Source organism: Pelobates fuscus, chromosome 3 (genome assembly GCF_036172605.1).
Source record: "Pelobates fuscus isolate aPelFus1 chromosome 3, aPelFus1.pri, whole genome shotgun sequence".
Classification (NCBI taxonomy): Eukaryota; Metazoa; Chordata; class Amphibia; order Anura; family Pelobatidae; genus Pelobates; species Pelobates fuscus.
Genome location: NC_086319.1, coordinates 340,114,696 through 340,129,516, shown reverse-complemented (window position 1 = coordinate 340,129,516; position 14,821 = coordinate 340,114,696). Strand labels below are relative to the sequence as shown.

At 38.8% G+C, this 14,821-nt stretch overlaps 1 protein-coding gene across 1 annotated transcript in view; it reads right to left on the bottom strand.

Annotated features, from left to right (window-relative positions):
• The window catches only part of CGNL1 (cingulin like 1), a 113,088-nt gene that overhangs the window by 11,886 nt on the left and 86,381 nt on the right, over window positions 1-14,821 (bottom strand). The window contains exons 12-14 of the mRNA XM_063449100.1: window positions 8,966-9,136; window positions 6,824-6,985; window positions 5,791-5,880 (exon numbers count right to left, since the gene is read on the bottom strand). Coding sequence (XP_063305170.1) covers window positions 5,791-5,880; window positions 6,824-6,985; window positions 8,966-9,136 — 423 coding nt within the window. The remainder of the gene's footprint in view (window positions 1-5,790; window positions 5,881-6,823; window positions 6,986-8,965; window positions 9,137-14,821) is intronic.

Genomic DNA, 14,821 nt, shown 5'->3' with positions numbered 1-14,821 from the left:
GAATGAGCCTAGACTTCATGAAGGGTGTAACAGGAATAACTTGTATTGATGCCACACTGGCTTTTATAAGAATCCTCCTGCAAGAGGACCTCCCACAGTAAACAAATACAATAACCAATCAGCATGCAGATTTACAGTAACACCCTCCCTCTCTCTGCCTAGGAGATATTGAGATAAGGTAAGGAATGACCCAATTATCTCCAGGCAGAGGGCACACAATTTTCCCAAAAATTAGAACACCCCTTTATACAACTGGTATCCCCTGATAGCCCCGATCTGGGGGACAAACATATTCAAATTTCACCCAGATCGGTTCAGGGGTTCTCAAAAAGTATGGAAGTCATAAGTTACCGACCACACATGAGGCTTCTGCCCAAAACAGTTCCACGAATTCAGCGTGTGCGGTCAGGCAATTCAGAAAATGGCATAAAAACAAATAAAGTCCCAAATGGATCCTCCTGGCTCATAAGAGCGATTGCTCCCTTTGTTCGTATGAACCAAACTACCGAATGGCGCTCTCCTGGCTGGTCGTCAACTAAAGGAAGCAGGCGTTCATATGTTTCAGCGGTTGTTCAGGAAGTCGAGTGTCCGATTTTAGTTCCAGACACTCGACAACCAAGTCTCGCTGCCTCCTTTCGTGCAAACAAGATTGCCGCCATTTTTCTGTTCCATGAGGCATTCGGCTATACGAACGGCGGCCGCCCAGAGAGCGCTTAATAGACGGTTCTCTTTGAAGTTAATGAGCCAGGAGGGTGGTCGGTGTTCGGTAGTTTTAAACTGCCGAACCAATAAATCTAAAACAAACGAAATGTTGCAGAAAAGCACGAACACAGAAGAAAATGCAGAAACTCAGTCTATTTTCTTCACATGCCCCTACCGAGATTTGGTTATGGATCTGCCCTTGCCTGTATACTAATCCTATATGTAATCCCGCTCTAACTCTAAACCCAATAATACTAAGCACCCCTTATACCATACGTATGTTTCTTCATTTTTGGAGGGTGGGGGAGGAGGACCTTAGAATTCTGGCCCTCACTTAATTCTGGTCCGGAATGAAAGGGCAGCATTGTCCCAGGATATATTTTCAGAAAATAGTTATTTCAGCTGACGCCACTGAAGTGGCATCATGTGCTACTCAGAAATATATTTGCCGATAATTCAGCTAGACTGCAACATGTATGTCATGGTTCTGCCATGGCAAGAGTCCCCAAACTGCAAAGAAGAGATTCAGGTATTATTTCTCATTGATTAAAGGAAATAATTACACAGATGACATCATATACACACACCGGCACCACCCGACACGTGATTATCCATACTGAATAAACATACTAGATTTCAAGACAGTTATGGCTACAAAGCTGCTTAGAGTGGCACGGTTTTATTGTTTACATAACATAAAAATGATTTATTATGTAATTATAAAGTCGTTACAGGAGTTATTTAGTGGGTCAGATGCACAGAGCACTAAATGAAATACTGCGTAATTCAGGCATGAATAAAAACATTTTGGACACAAAACTAAAACTTTGTTTTATACCTTGTATAGAATGTACATGTTAACCAGCTGTTAAGATTCCAAGTTAATGCTAATTAACTCATACACTGAGCTGCAATTTAATTTGGCTAATTTGTTAAACTATAACAGGCTATTCCTTGGTGTACATGCTGTAGTGTTTCACCTTCATGTTAAAGAATGGCAAGTAATTTTATTACTCAAAAGGCAGGGGATGGGAGATGCAGGAGGGCACTTTAAAGGTCTACAAATTTGACTGCATGGAGTTTACATAGAGACTGAGATTTACTTCCCCAGCTGTGTGTGCATGCTCCATTGCACCTCTATTCTCATTGCCTATTCTGTAAACCCCTTCAGTGATCTCTGCTAACATGATACCTAGAGTATTGAACCGACAAGAACAAAACAAAGCCCAGTATAAGACACTTGAGTTTAGCTAGCGTGATGTAGGAATGCTAAAGGGTTCCTATTAAGCTCACAGTAATGGGGAGGAAAGGTTAACAAAATAAAGTAAATATGGGTTAAAGGCACAGAGGAGGTGGATTGTTATGGTAGCGCTCCGCTGGGTACGCAAACAGTAGCCTAACCAGATTTATTGTAGCCTGAATGAAGTGCCCAAATCGTGGAGGGTTCATTTCTTTGTCAGGTCCTCTACAGTCAAAGCTAGGATAAAGTGTGTGAGAGCCCAGAGTCTGTTTGCCAACGCTGCACCAAATATATTGTGTAAAACCTTACACAATAACCACCTGCAGGAACGTTATATTTTATGCAGAATTAAGTGGTTTCAAGTGTTTTGATTGAAATTATAATAAGAGGATATATAATTAGAGACTGAAGAGATTAATATACAATATATATATATATATATACACACACACACACACAGTATCTCACAAAAGTGAGAACACCCCTCAAATTTTTGTAAATATTTTATATCTTTTCATTTGACAACACTGATGAAATTACACTCTGCTACAATGATAAGTAGTAAGTGTACAACCTGTATTACAGTGTAAATTTGCTGTCCTCTCAAAATAAATTAGCACACAGCCATTAATGTCTAAATTGTTGGCAACAAAAGGGAGTACACCCCTAAGTGAAAATGTCCAAATTGGGCCCAAAGTGTCAATATTTTGTGTGGCCACCATTATTGTCCAGCACTACCTTAACCTTTATTGGCATGGAGTTCACCAGAGATTCCTCTTCCACTCCTCCATGATGACATTACATAGCTGGTGGATGTTAGAGACCATGCGCTCCCCTAACTTCCGTTTGAGGATGCCCCACAGATGCTCAATACGGTTTAGGTCTGGAGACATGATTGGCCAGTCCATCACCTTTACCTTCAGTTTATTAAGCAAGGCAGTGGTCGTCTTGGAGGTGTGTTTGGGTTCATTATGTTGGAATACTGCCCTGCAGCCCAGCCTCCGAAGGGAGGGGATCATGCTCTGCTTCAGTATGTCACAGAACGTGGTTCTCTCAATGAACTGTAGCTCCCCAGTGCCGGCAGCACTCATGCAGGCCCAGACCATGACACTCCCACCACCATGCTTGACTGTAGGCAAGACACACTTATCTTTGTACTCCTCACCTGGTTGCCGCCACACACTATTGACACCACCTGAACCAAATACGTTTATCTTGGTCTCATTGGAACACAGGACATGGTTCCAGTAATCCATGTCCTGAGTCTGCTTGTCTTTAGCAAACGGTTTGTGGGCTTTCTTGTGCATAATCTTTAGAAGATGCTTCCTTCTGGAATGACAGCCACGCAGACTAATTTGATGCAGTGTGTGGGGTACGATCTTAGCACTGACAGGCTGACCCCCCACCCATTCAACCTCTGCATCTATTTCCCAAAGACAACCTCTGGATATGACGCTGAGCACATGCACCAAAGTCATGGCGAGGCCTGTTCTGAATGGATCCTGCCCTGTGAAACCGCTGTATGGTCTTGCCCACCGTGCTGCAGCTCAGTTTCAGGGTCTTGGCAATCTTCTTATAGCCTAGGCCATCTTTATGTAGAGCAACAATTCTTTTTTTTCAGATCCTCAGAGAGTTCTTTGCCATGAGGTGCCATGTTAAACTTCCAGTGACCAATATGAGAGAGTGTGAGAGCGATAACGCCAAAGTTAACACACCTGCGACCTTGTAACACTAACGAGCCACATGACACCGGGGAGGGAAGATGGCTAATTGGGACCAATTTGGGGGGGGACAGCAAATTTACACTGTTATACACGCTGTACACTTAGTAGCAGAGTGCCATTTATTCAGTGTGATCACAAATAAAATAAAAAGAGAGACACACACAATTTAACAAATAAACTAATACAGAATTATTAAAGCCATGAAGTGGGGGAATTGTGAACATTTCTTCATAACTGACATTAATGCATTAACATTTTAATGTAGGGTTTGCTATGCAATGAGAAATTCAGCATTGCTGTAAATAATTAAGTCTTCATCCTTCTCACAGAGAAACCAACAAGACAAAACCATTACAAGCAGTGGCGAAAAATACCCACCTTTAAAAGATGCTCAAGTGGCAGCTTCCCTTTTAACACACCTCCCAGATGTCCCTATTTAGGATCGAAGAGTCCATATTTTGGGTCTAAATCTCTCTCTGTCCCACTTTTCTATCTAAATTTCTCTTTTCCAGGAGCTCCATATTGCTGGTATGTCTAAGTGTATAACAGAGCTCCACAGCATTAATACTCACAGTAATGAGTCTTTAAGTCACTATAAACTTCATTAGAACTCAGTCTGTGTAAAGAAGATACATTATTCTTGTTCTAAATTATATTCTAGTTGCATGAATTGTGAATAGTAAAACACCTAAAAAGAGCCAAGATATCTTCTAATATTGAAGGTATATAATCCGCTCAATGGTGCCTCTCCCAATCTGTTGAGGGAAAATAGTCCCAATCCTTCATGGGTTATGGCTCCATTTTTACACTTGCTCCAAAACAGACTAACAGAATCTGGTAGTTTAATAAAAACATTTTTTATTGCTTTATTAAGAAAAAAAAAAAAAAAAAAAAAAAAAGTAGTACAAAAGACTACCAAGTTCAGTGTGTTATTCCTGTTGACATGACTTCTTTAGGGAACACTTGGTTATAAAATGCACAAAAATGAATATCACAATGCAAACATGCCATTAGCAGATAACTTGGAAATATGAATATAGGTATCCATGTAGTCACTTTCTGGGTGGGAAAATGAAAAAAGAAATGCAACGTTCCAGGCATTCCTCTTTTTATTGAATACAGAACATTTCTTCCTCCACCTCATTTCTGCCTCTGTTATTAAATCTTTCTCTATTTAAATGTACTCCTGCCATCTGGTTCCTCCTCCAAACCTCCTACCTTTATCACTTCCCATTATCAGAACATTGCCAGCAGTTCTACACATCCTAAATATGTGTAGCTCAAACTGCATTACAAAAGGTCAATGATAAAAGGAGTGAAACAGAACAGATACAGGAGTGTTGGTGGGCACTCCATGATTAAACAGATAGAAAATTACCAATTCTTAAAACTACACCTCAGCAGAATGGACAGGAGTTGATGCATCGCGGCAAAATGAACGCATATTTTTTTTCAATGTGGGATTTATTTGTTGTTTCATCTTTGGACTGTGTTACATCTTTACTAGAAGTGCTGGAATGAGCACCTTAGTGGAAACACTGATAATCTAACCACCCAGGCCTTCTTTTCCCACTAATGGGGAGAAATATTTATTGAACCAAAAGTGACCAAAAACCTACAATTATTTCAATATGCATAGTGATTTCACATAGTGCTCATGTAACGATTTTCTTTGCTTTTTATTGTATGCATTGTGGCTGATGTGTACTATGGTAATTGCTGCCACCCAAGAGTAGTGGAAGTTTGAACGCAGGACTTATTTCTGTACATTTGTATTGGCTTTTGTATCACACAGCTATGTTGCAGTGCAGCCGCCTATACCATGTGTTCTTTATCAAGAGTTAATGTAGGAGTTTAGTTTAAAAAAAAAACACTGTCTCAGAGATTTTTTTTATCTGAAGCTAAGAGAAACAATGTGAATTGTTAATGTATGACTCACCTAAGAGGTTTTGCCTGGTTATGGCAGGTGAGCTTACACTCAAGTGACCATTGGAGTGATGCAAAAAAACTCCAGTTATTTAAATGTGCACAGGGACTTGGGATAGTGTGCAAGTAACTCTTTTCTTTAGAAGTGACCAAATAGTTCATTGCATTTCTCCATCTCCAATTAAAAGATCATCATACCTGCTCCCTGCACCTGGTTATTCGCTCCAAAAGTAGGTCTGAATTGTTCTTTTCTTCATCAAGTTCCATTTCAAGCTGTAACATCTTGTCCTAAAAAAAAGTAAACAAAGCCATGTCTGTATCTAAAACCATACTGATGCAAAGATAAATGAATGGGATCATTAACCAGCATTTGTTGCTACTACGATGATTGATACACTGGTCTCATTAGCCATTAAACACAGCCCATGTGAACAGATTAATTGTTCGAAAACCTGAATGACCTGACGTGGAAGGTAAACTTTAAGCTGTAGTGATAGCCTCACATGGAAACAAATTAAAAGGGAAACTTGTTTCGTGTTGTCCAACATTCCGATGAATAATATATAGCTGAAATTTATATTATGTAAGTATATTTAGCATGGAATTTCAGAGGCAGAGCAATTCAAATATGTACGTTCACCGTAAATCGAAAGTGGCCAATAGGCCAAGAAGCCAATAGTAAAATTACTATTCTAGTTTACAGTCACATTTATTTAATGCTGGAGTTTACTTAGTAAACCGTAAACTGGGGTGGACTGCCATGGAATGGTAACATTTAGACAATGTTTTAACCGAAAAAAAAAAACCATGAGATTTCTTTTTCTGTTTATTGAAAAATCAGTTTTAAATTCACCAATAGTAACAATTTATACAATATAAGCTTTTCAAAAAAATATTTTATATATATATATCCCCAGAGATAAGATGATCAGTGTTTCACATGAAAAAAATCAAAAGATTTACAGTTATAACATAAGTATTACATTTCCCTTTCTCTATCACACACCAGGACAACTTCCTGCCCTCTTCTTATCACACATCACTACCTTAAATCATACAGCTTCCTTTCCTCCATTATATTGTATGACCCCTTACCCTTTGCACCATTCCTAGTCACACTGCAAAGACAGACATACAATGCACAAGCACACACATACAATATTGTAAACACTTGAGCTGCAGACTCCATACACATGAAATAGATTAGGTGTAAAATGCTACTTAATAATACCTCCATGGATTTAATCTGTCTAATACGATCATCTTTGAAGTGCGTTTTAGCGTCCAGTTCATACTGAAGGTCTTTAATGGTTTGCTGAAGAAGATGGTTCTTGGTTAATGCCTCATCGTGAGCCCTCTGTTGGTCTTGTAAATTCTCTTCCAAGTGCCGAATCTGTGGCGAAAACAGAAAATGGAAGCCATTTCGTCATTAATATAACTTTACTAAACGATCATTTCGCATTATTATATGTTATGTTTGGCTTTAGTTAAAAAAACATAAGATTCTATTAATCAGAATGTTTACAATTCTGTGCAGACAGTACCAAGAAAGCACCAAGAATTTAAATCACTGATTAGTGGCTTGTTGTTCAAGGAATATTAAGTATTTTTAGAATATACTCCAATTCTTCGTGCACGCTGTTTGGCTGAATATACTAAACATTTAAAGGAACACTAATTACTACTAGTAATATAATACGGATATAGACATCAACAGTAAATACTCAAACAAAGCTGAGGGTTTCAGCATTAAGTGATACTTTTTTCCTATTCCCTAGTGTGGTTTTCCGTCTAGTACCAGACAGACAGTGATCAGTTCATTAAAACATTATGCAAATGATTTAAAATAGCAAACAGCCTGCAGTTAGCTTATTTTCCACAACTGGAGACACAAGCAGAGATCCTACCTGGCTTATGTCAGATGACAGATGAGATTTTTTTTTTTTTATATATAAAACATGAAATGTAAATGATCTATGGATGGACAATGACCAAGTGTATATTTACTGAACAAACCTCCTCTGATAGTCCTAAATGGTATGTAACCTTCTACCGTTAAAACAAAGTTATTGCACAAAATTTGTACTTTAACAAAATGTGGACATTTTGGTTGAAATATATTCCCAAGAATTATAGGAATTACAGTCCAATAAAGTCAAGAAAGCTAGGAGTTCGTATCCCTGATATGTATCTCCATATCGTAAAATAAAGTGTTCTATGCTCCACATACAATGTTGGTTAAATAATTTAAGTGTTAACTTTTTGCCACTTCATCCACTAGTCTAATGTGAAATGTTGATTATACGGACAATTCTTTACAGCAGGCATCCATCAATAGATACTGTAATCTAATCAATAATATCACTACATTGAGGTGTATTTTCTACCACCGTGAGCATTAGGGGTACAGAAGATAAATACTGCCATTGGACACCTAAAGGCAAGAACATGATAGTGAATCAACTATAGAAACCTTTTATTATGGTGAACCATCGGGTTACAACTAAGTGAATATTGATATATACTGCACAGGGAATTGCAAATTTGTTGGGATGTTTTATTAATGCGTCCAACAACACAGATTCACTGGCATACAGGTGAAGTCCTGATGTTGGTGGATTGCTGATGTGGAGCTTAAAATCAGTATTGTATGGCTCGACCACGGTCAAGTGAGGACTGGTAACCTGGCTTATTAAATTAATGTTAGTATTGAAAAACATAAGCCTTTCCGTGGGTTTTAGCAATAAGTAACACACCAATATGTATTGTACATTTTTTTTGTTTCGTTTTTTCGGCCTAACAAATTTGTTGTTTTAGATTACCGGTATGTGCACTTTTATTCGGTTTCTTTAAGGTGCATCTTGGGCTTTGCTGCTACTACACATAATTTGGACAAGTAAACAGTAATTTCTCTTCAAATGCTTTTATTAATTAATTTTCAATAGCACAATAATAAAAAATAACTAACATCCTCCGATGCTCTAAAACAGAGACATATATATATACATATACACACACACACACACACACAAAGTAATATATTGAACAACTAAAAAGTAACGGTTAAGAAAGTTAAATAGGAATTTCTGTGTGTACATACAGTATTATTGCATCTTCGGTTAACACAATCAGCAAATGGAGTGGATATATTATTAATATTTAACGTGCATACATTCTACACAGTGAATTAACTTATTTAGAATGATTTCAAATAGTGTGTTCAGATTGTTTTGATCTGTACTTTTTTAACCCTTCCTAGTAATTGTGACAAGATATTCGCCTGATGGACTTTATTAAATGGTTTTATATTTTTAGTACAAATATTTTATTAATCCATGGTTGTAATAAAAATAAGTAACCAATAAAAAATTACCTCATCTTGTAGCTTTTTAATCATCTGCAAAGCCTTTTCCACTTCCAGAGTTTTATCATTTAAATGTCTTTGCATTTCAGATGTGTCCTTACGATGCTTGTCTTTGTACTCATCAAACTGCTTCTGAAGATCCACTGTAGTTGTTCTGGAAAATGCAACATTTTCGGAAATCTGATGTGAAAAAAAAAAGAAGCTCTTTTATACACGGGTGGCTTTATCATTGTGGAGATGTAACCAGCTGGTGGCGCTAGATTAGGTTTCTGATTTGAAAGCAGTCACATATTGCACAAAAGGTTCTGATCTGATACGTTCAGCTCATTTGTAACCTGCACATATTTAGTTTTAGAATGTAAGAATGGGTCATAAATCCAGTGAGACACTTTACATTACAGAGTCTCCTTTTAAGATGCTGATACATCTATTTATGCAAACCTCAGGGGCGTTTGAGAGAAAGTTTGACAGAAAGCATGCATGCAATATAAATATTCAGAAAACCACATATAGGTTTCAAAACCTTTTAATTAAATGACAAGAGAGAGAAAAAACGTATCAGACGTTTGTAAAATTAGACTTTAAATACCAAAGTTAGTTTATTTTATTTTTAATTATTAGAAATTAGTTTTATTGTGCCCTAATAAATTTTACATTTATTGAGGTCAAGTACCGATCCTCCCTTCCCCCCACAATGTGCTGTACGAAATACAGTAGCTATTGTGTGGATATTATCAAAATATACTTTCAGCAGTGTTTATTTCTAGTTTAAAAGGCTCACAATGGGTTTTCAAAGCTCACATTCATGTCATTGTTTCAGACCAATTACAAAAACATACTTGGTAGTGTTTTCAATGCTATAATCAATAAAACAAATTGTTATTGCACTATGTTTTGCTGTATTTTTCTATCCCCAGATATTTAATCAATGCTGGACATTTATGTTTAGTGTTTATATTCACTATCTAGCATTATGTTTAAAAGTGAATTATTTTTGGAATCGAATCCCTCTCTCACTAGAGGTACTATAGCATTCAGCAAGTTGTGTTTTAGTTCTGCTACAGTATCATCCCACTTTGTGGCATAAAACACAGCCAGCAAAATGGTCTATTTTCTGTGAATTTTCAAGACTGGTGCCCTTATCTGAACCCTACAATAAAATTACAATGATAAATTTAAGTTTAAACTCACCTAATAGGTTTTGTCTTGATGTGACAGGTGAGCCACCACTTAAATGGCCATTGGATTGATACTAAAAAAACTCCAGTTATTTAAACGTGTATAGGGATTTGGACAGTGGGCAAGTAACTTTTGTTTTTCTGTATTGGGGCTGATGTGTACTATAGTCATTGCTGCTGCCCAGGAGTAATGGCAGTTTGAGCGCAGGGCTTAATTTTGTATGTTCTCATTTGAAATCTAGTTGGCATTTTATTCACCTGTCATTGTGGACTAATGGATATGATTTCAAGGTTTTACACTGGTTTTAGATGGACTATTTATATTTCTTTCGGTTGGCTTATACAGATTTATACACTTTATATCAGCTCCTGGTCTCACTCCCAGTTTTCCTGGTTCTGTTTTTTCTTATAATTGGCTGCTGCCTCAGGCTCAAGTAAAAGGTTTAATGAATTATAGACACTATTGACCTTGAAAAAGACATGTCCTTTTGGGAATCGGTTTGCAGTTTCGTGATCCAAATAACTTTCAGCATGGCTCATGGGTAACAAGCAAAACGTCAAAGCAAAGCAGTCTTTGGACGCACATAGCTCAGACATAATGATTAATGTGTAACAATCTGAGTACATTTCAGTGTAGGTCTGTAGTCCAAAATGACACAGTAACGTGGTTTCAGAAATGGGGATTTTGCTGAAGGGGAATACTGTAGATACAGTTTAGAATAGAAAGTGAAAAAAAAAGTAACATCGTAGACACAGACTTGAAACAACAGCAAAAAAAAAATAAAAAAAATACAGAAGTAGTTTGTGTGTGTAACTTGCAGGGTTCCCTCTAACATGAGTTCCCTCAAACAGGGGATCTTACGGATACAGTAAACCATGATTGTCTGTCAGCGACCCGATCTCCTTTCATACAAACGTCAGACATTATATAAAAAAGAAGGAGTGTGTATTTTAGAAAGTACACGCCATGTTTCTCTCAAACAAAGAGAGGTTCTCCAACCTATTATAATATCTATGGAATGATTTGCAAAGGAGAGACAAAGCTCAGGAACACACTCCTGAGTACAATGTTATCAGTAAGAGGCAACGTGGCCCAACGAGTGATAGATCATAGCAGCAAGATCGCTTGACGTGAAGAAACATACCAAGATATTTCAGAACATACTTTGATTCTGAAAAGCTTTTGATATGATGCCAAAATGGAGGTCAGTGGACGTAATTTATTCTACAATCATATGGGACGCTATTGTTACCTTGCAGGAAAAACGCCTTTATTGTTTGCCAGAGAACATATTATCTTGTTAAATTTAGAACAAATACGATATCTGGGTGAGGTAAGTATTGAAAGCATTTAAAACCACAAAACATGTATGCATGTGGTGACAACATTAATGTACTTCCATTAATTAAGTAAAATGAAGTAGTATCTTCCAATAAATTCTCTCGGCCAATAACCGTTGATAATTATTGACTTTTTAAAACCGGTAAAAAAAACACAAAAAAAACCACTCTTACGACACAAACAACAGTGCCGTGGGTTGAGGCATGTCTACTATATGTCTAATTATGTAGAATTAAAAAGGCTCACGGTCATTAAAAACTAGCACTGTCGGTTACAAAATACAGGTCACCCCGAATCCCACCCATGGGCATTGGGTGGGGAAGGAAAATGAAATGGGGATGGAGAGTAATCACACATAGCCTGTGACAGGGATCTATTAAGTAAGAAAACAATTTAGGTCATTCTATCGTCCTCCCTGTCCTTACCTATGGGTTGCGAGTCAGTGAATAAATTGGGAGACATTCTAGTGTCACTCTCAGCCCCCACCTATGATATAAATGGGGCAGGACATTGCAGGTACGTTGGTGCTATTTAAAAAGAGAGAAGGAGTGGATATGCCTTTGTTCACCTCCTAACCCCATAGGCTTTGGGTAGGGGGTATTAAAGACAATACCTTTTGATTTATTTTTATTCTCATCTTAAGACCCACAAAATGCCAAAGAAAAACACAACAACCTATCATTATATCAAAGCCTCCACCCACTGCCCATGAGTGGGGGCTGAATGGGACAAAACAATTTCCCTACCTTTGTTAATAATAATTTTTCGGCATAATGAAGCAGATGATCTGGAGCATGGGGGAGGCGGCCAGCTCCCGACTCTGTGCAGCCCTGCCCCCCCCTCCCCACCCCCCAGAACGGCGGGGGATATCCCAGTCCCCACTGGGTGCATCTACACCTCCGCAGAATCAACATGACAGCCTAGCGTGTCGGGGACCGCATGGTCACCTAGGATGGCGCACGCGCTACAACCTCAGCCTCAATATGCCTAAACTGGTCTAAAGGGCCTGTCATGGAGGGAGACCTGTGAGGCTAAATTCAAGAAGGTCTGTCAAGCCAGCCTGCAACGGAGGCTACTTGACCTCCCTCTAGGTGTGGGGTCTTACAGGAGCTGAATCCAGCCTGACGCCCTCAAACCCAGAGAAGCTCCCAGCTTACTGTGGTAAAATTCCAGAGAAGATCACCGAGATGTCTCTCTGCAACATCACCCCAGCCTGACCCATTGCAAAATACAGCCGTGCCACGATCAGCTGGGATGAGACCATGTCGCAGTGCGGATGGTGAGGAGACAAATGGGAGCCTCAACAGCGGCGCAGATTCCCGCAACACGATCTAGCTGTGAGGAGAGCGCTCTCTGGGCCACAGCTCATTAAGGAACATCCAACACTCACACCCTCGGGAAGCTCTTACCCAGCAAGCGCTACAGAAGCATGTTAATGGGCCCCAAAATCAAGCTCAGCCCGCTGAACGAAAAGGGATTCGGGATTGTCTTCCTGCAGATGCCAATGACCTCCGCGCACTGGGGATCAGATAGAGGGGGACTTTTGTGGCTTACAGACCTTCAGCCTTTGTGTTGTTCACCCAGTGGAACTTTACTCTTAAATGTCACCAGCCTATGTTAAAGGGACACTATAGTCACCTGAACAACTTTAGCTTAATTAAGCAGTTTTGGTGTATAGAACATGCCCCTGCAGCCTCACTGCTCAATCCTCTGCCATTTAGGAGTTAAATCCCTTTGTTTATGAACCCTAGTCACACCTCCCTGCATGTGACTTGCACAGCCTTCCATAAACACTTCCTAGAGAGCCCTATTTAGGCTTTCTTTATTGCAAGTTCTGTTTAATTAAGATTTTCTTATCCCCTGCTATGTTAATAGCTTGCTAGACCCTGCAAGAGCCTCCTGTCTGTGATTAAACTTCAATTTAGAGATTGAGATACAATTATTTAATGTAAATTACATCTGTTTAAAAGTGAAACCAGTTTTTGTTTTTTTTCATGCAGGCTCTGTCAATCATAACCAGGGGAGGCGTGGCTAGGGCTGCATAAACAGAAACAAAGTGATTTAACTGATAAAATGACAGTGAATTGAGCAGTGAAATTGCAGGGGAATGAGCTATACACTAAAACTGCTTTATTTAGCTAAAGTAATTTAGGTGACTATAGTGTTCCTTTAAGTATTACTGCATGTGTTCTAGATTAGATTTTAGTTATTTTCATTAAGTGTGCATACCATGCCAGTTTTAATCTCTTATCTCTAACAGGCGAGTTAGTACTTCAGGTTACACACCAATAATTCAAGAGATACTAGCTTGTGTCTAAAGCATTTAGAATTAGTGAGCGATCTCCATGTCTGAATATACTTACCTCCCTATAATCTTAGAGTGTACCTAATTCTTGGACATGCCAGTTTAACCTGACTATATACTAACAAAAAAAATATGCAGTTGAATCGATTTGTCACACTATTATGCTCAATATGGTGCTTACCATTGCTGTTGTGGCACTGGAGACTTAATTGTATCGCTATGCACAACTAAAATAAATAATTTTTTAAATTTTTTTATTTTATACCTCGTTTTCCATATACAAACAGACAATGATCAGCTTCCGATAAGCCTTTAACAGCTTCTATTTAATCTATCCGAATTAATAAATTTGGATCGATTAAATAACAGATATCAGGAGCTGATAAAAACACCTGATAAAGATCCCAAGCTCTGATTAAACCAAGCCCCAAATGTAAAAGTGAGAAAGAATTAATGAATTTGTGATATTTCTGGTTTTAAATGTATGTTTCATTTAATTAAGCTGTCATTTAACAGTATTATTACAGGTGCTATATTCATCCATTATATTTATGTGATTGACAGCCACAGATAAGCTGCAATATCTAGAATACATTTTATAGATCTGCATAACTATTTCAATTTATAGTTTATGATTAGTGATGTCGCGAACATAAAATTTTCGGTTCGCGAACAGCGAACACAAACTTCCGCAAATGTTCGCGAACGGGCGAACCTACCGTCCTCCCCCCGGGCCCCCACCCCTGAGCAGTGGGTGGGGGCCCTAGATAATAATGGTGGGGGGGACCTACCGTCTTACCCCCGGACCCCACCCCTGAGCGGTGGGTGGGGGCCCTAAAAAAACAAAAAACCTACTGTCCCCAACCCTAAAAAACAATAAGGGGGGGGACGACATACTGTCCCCCCCGGCCCCCACCCCTGAGCGGTGGGTGGGGGCCCTAGATAATAATGGTGGGGGGGGGGACCTACCATCCTCCCCCCCGGCCCCCACCCCTGAGCAGTGGGTGGGGGTCCTAAAAAACAATAAGGGGGGACCTACT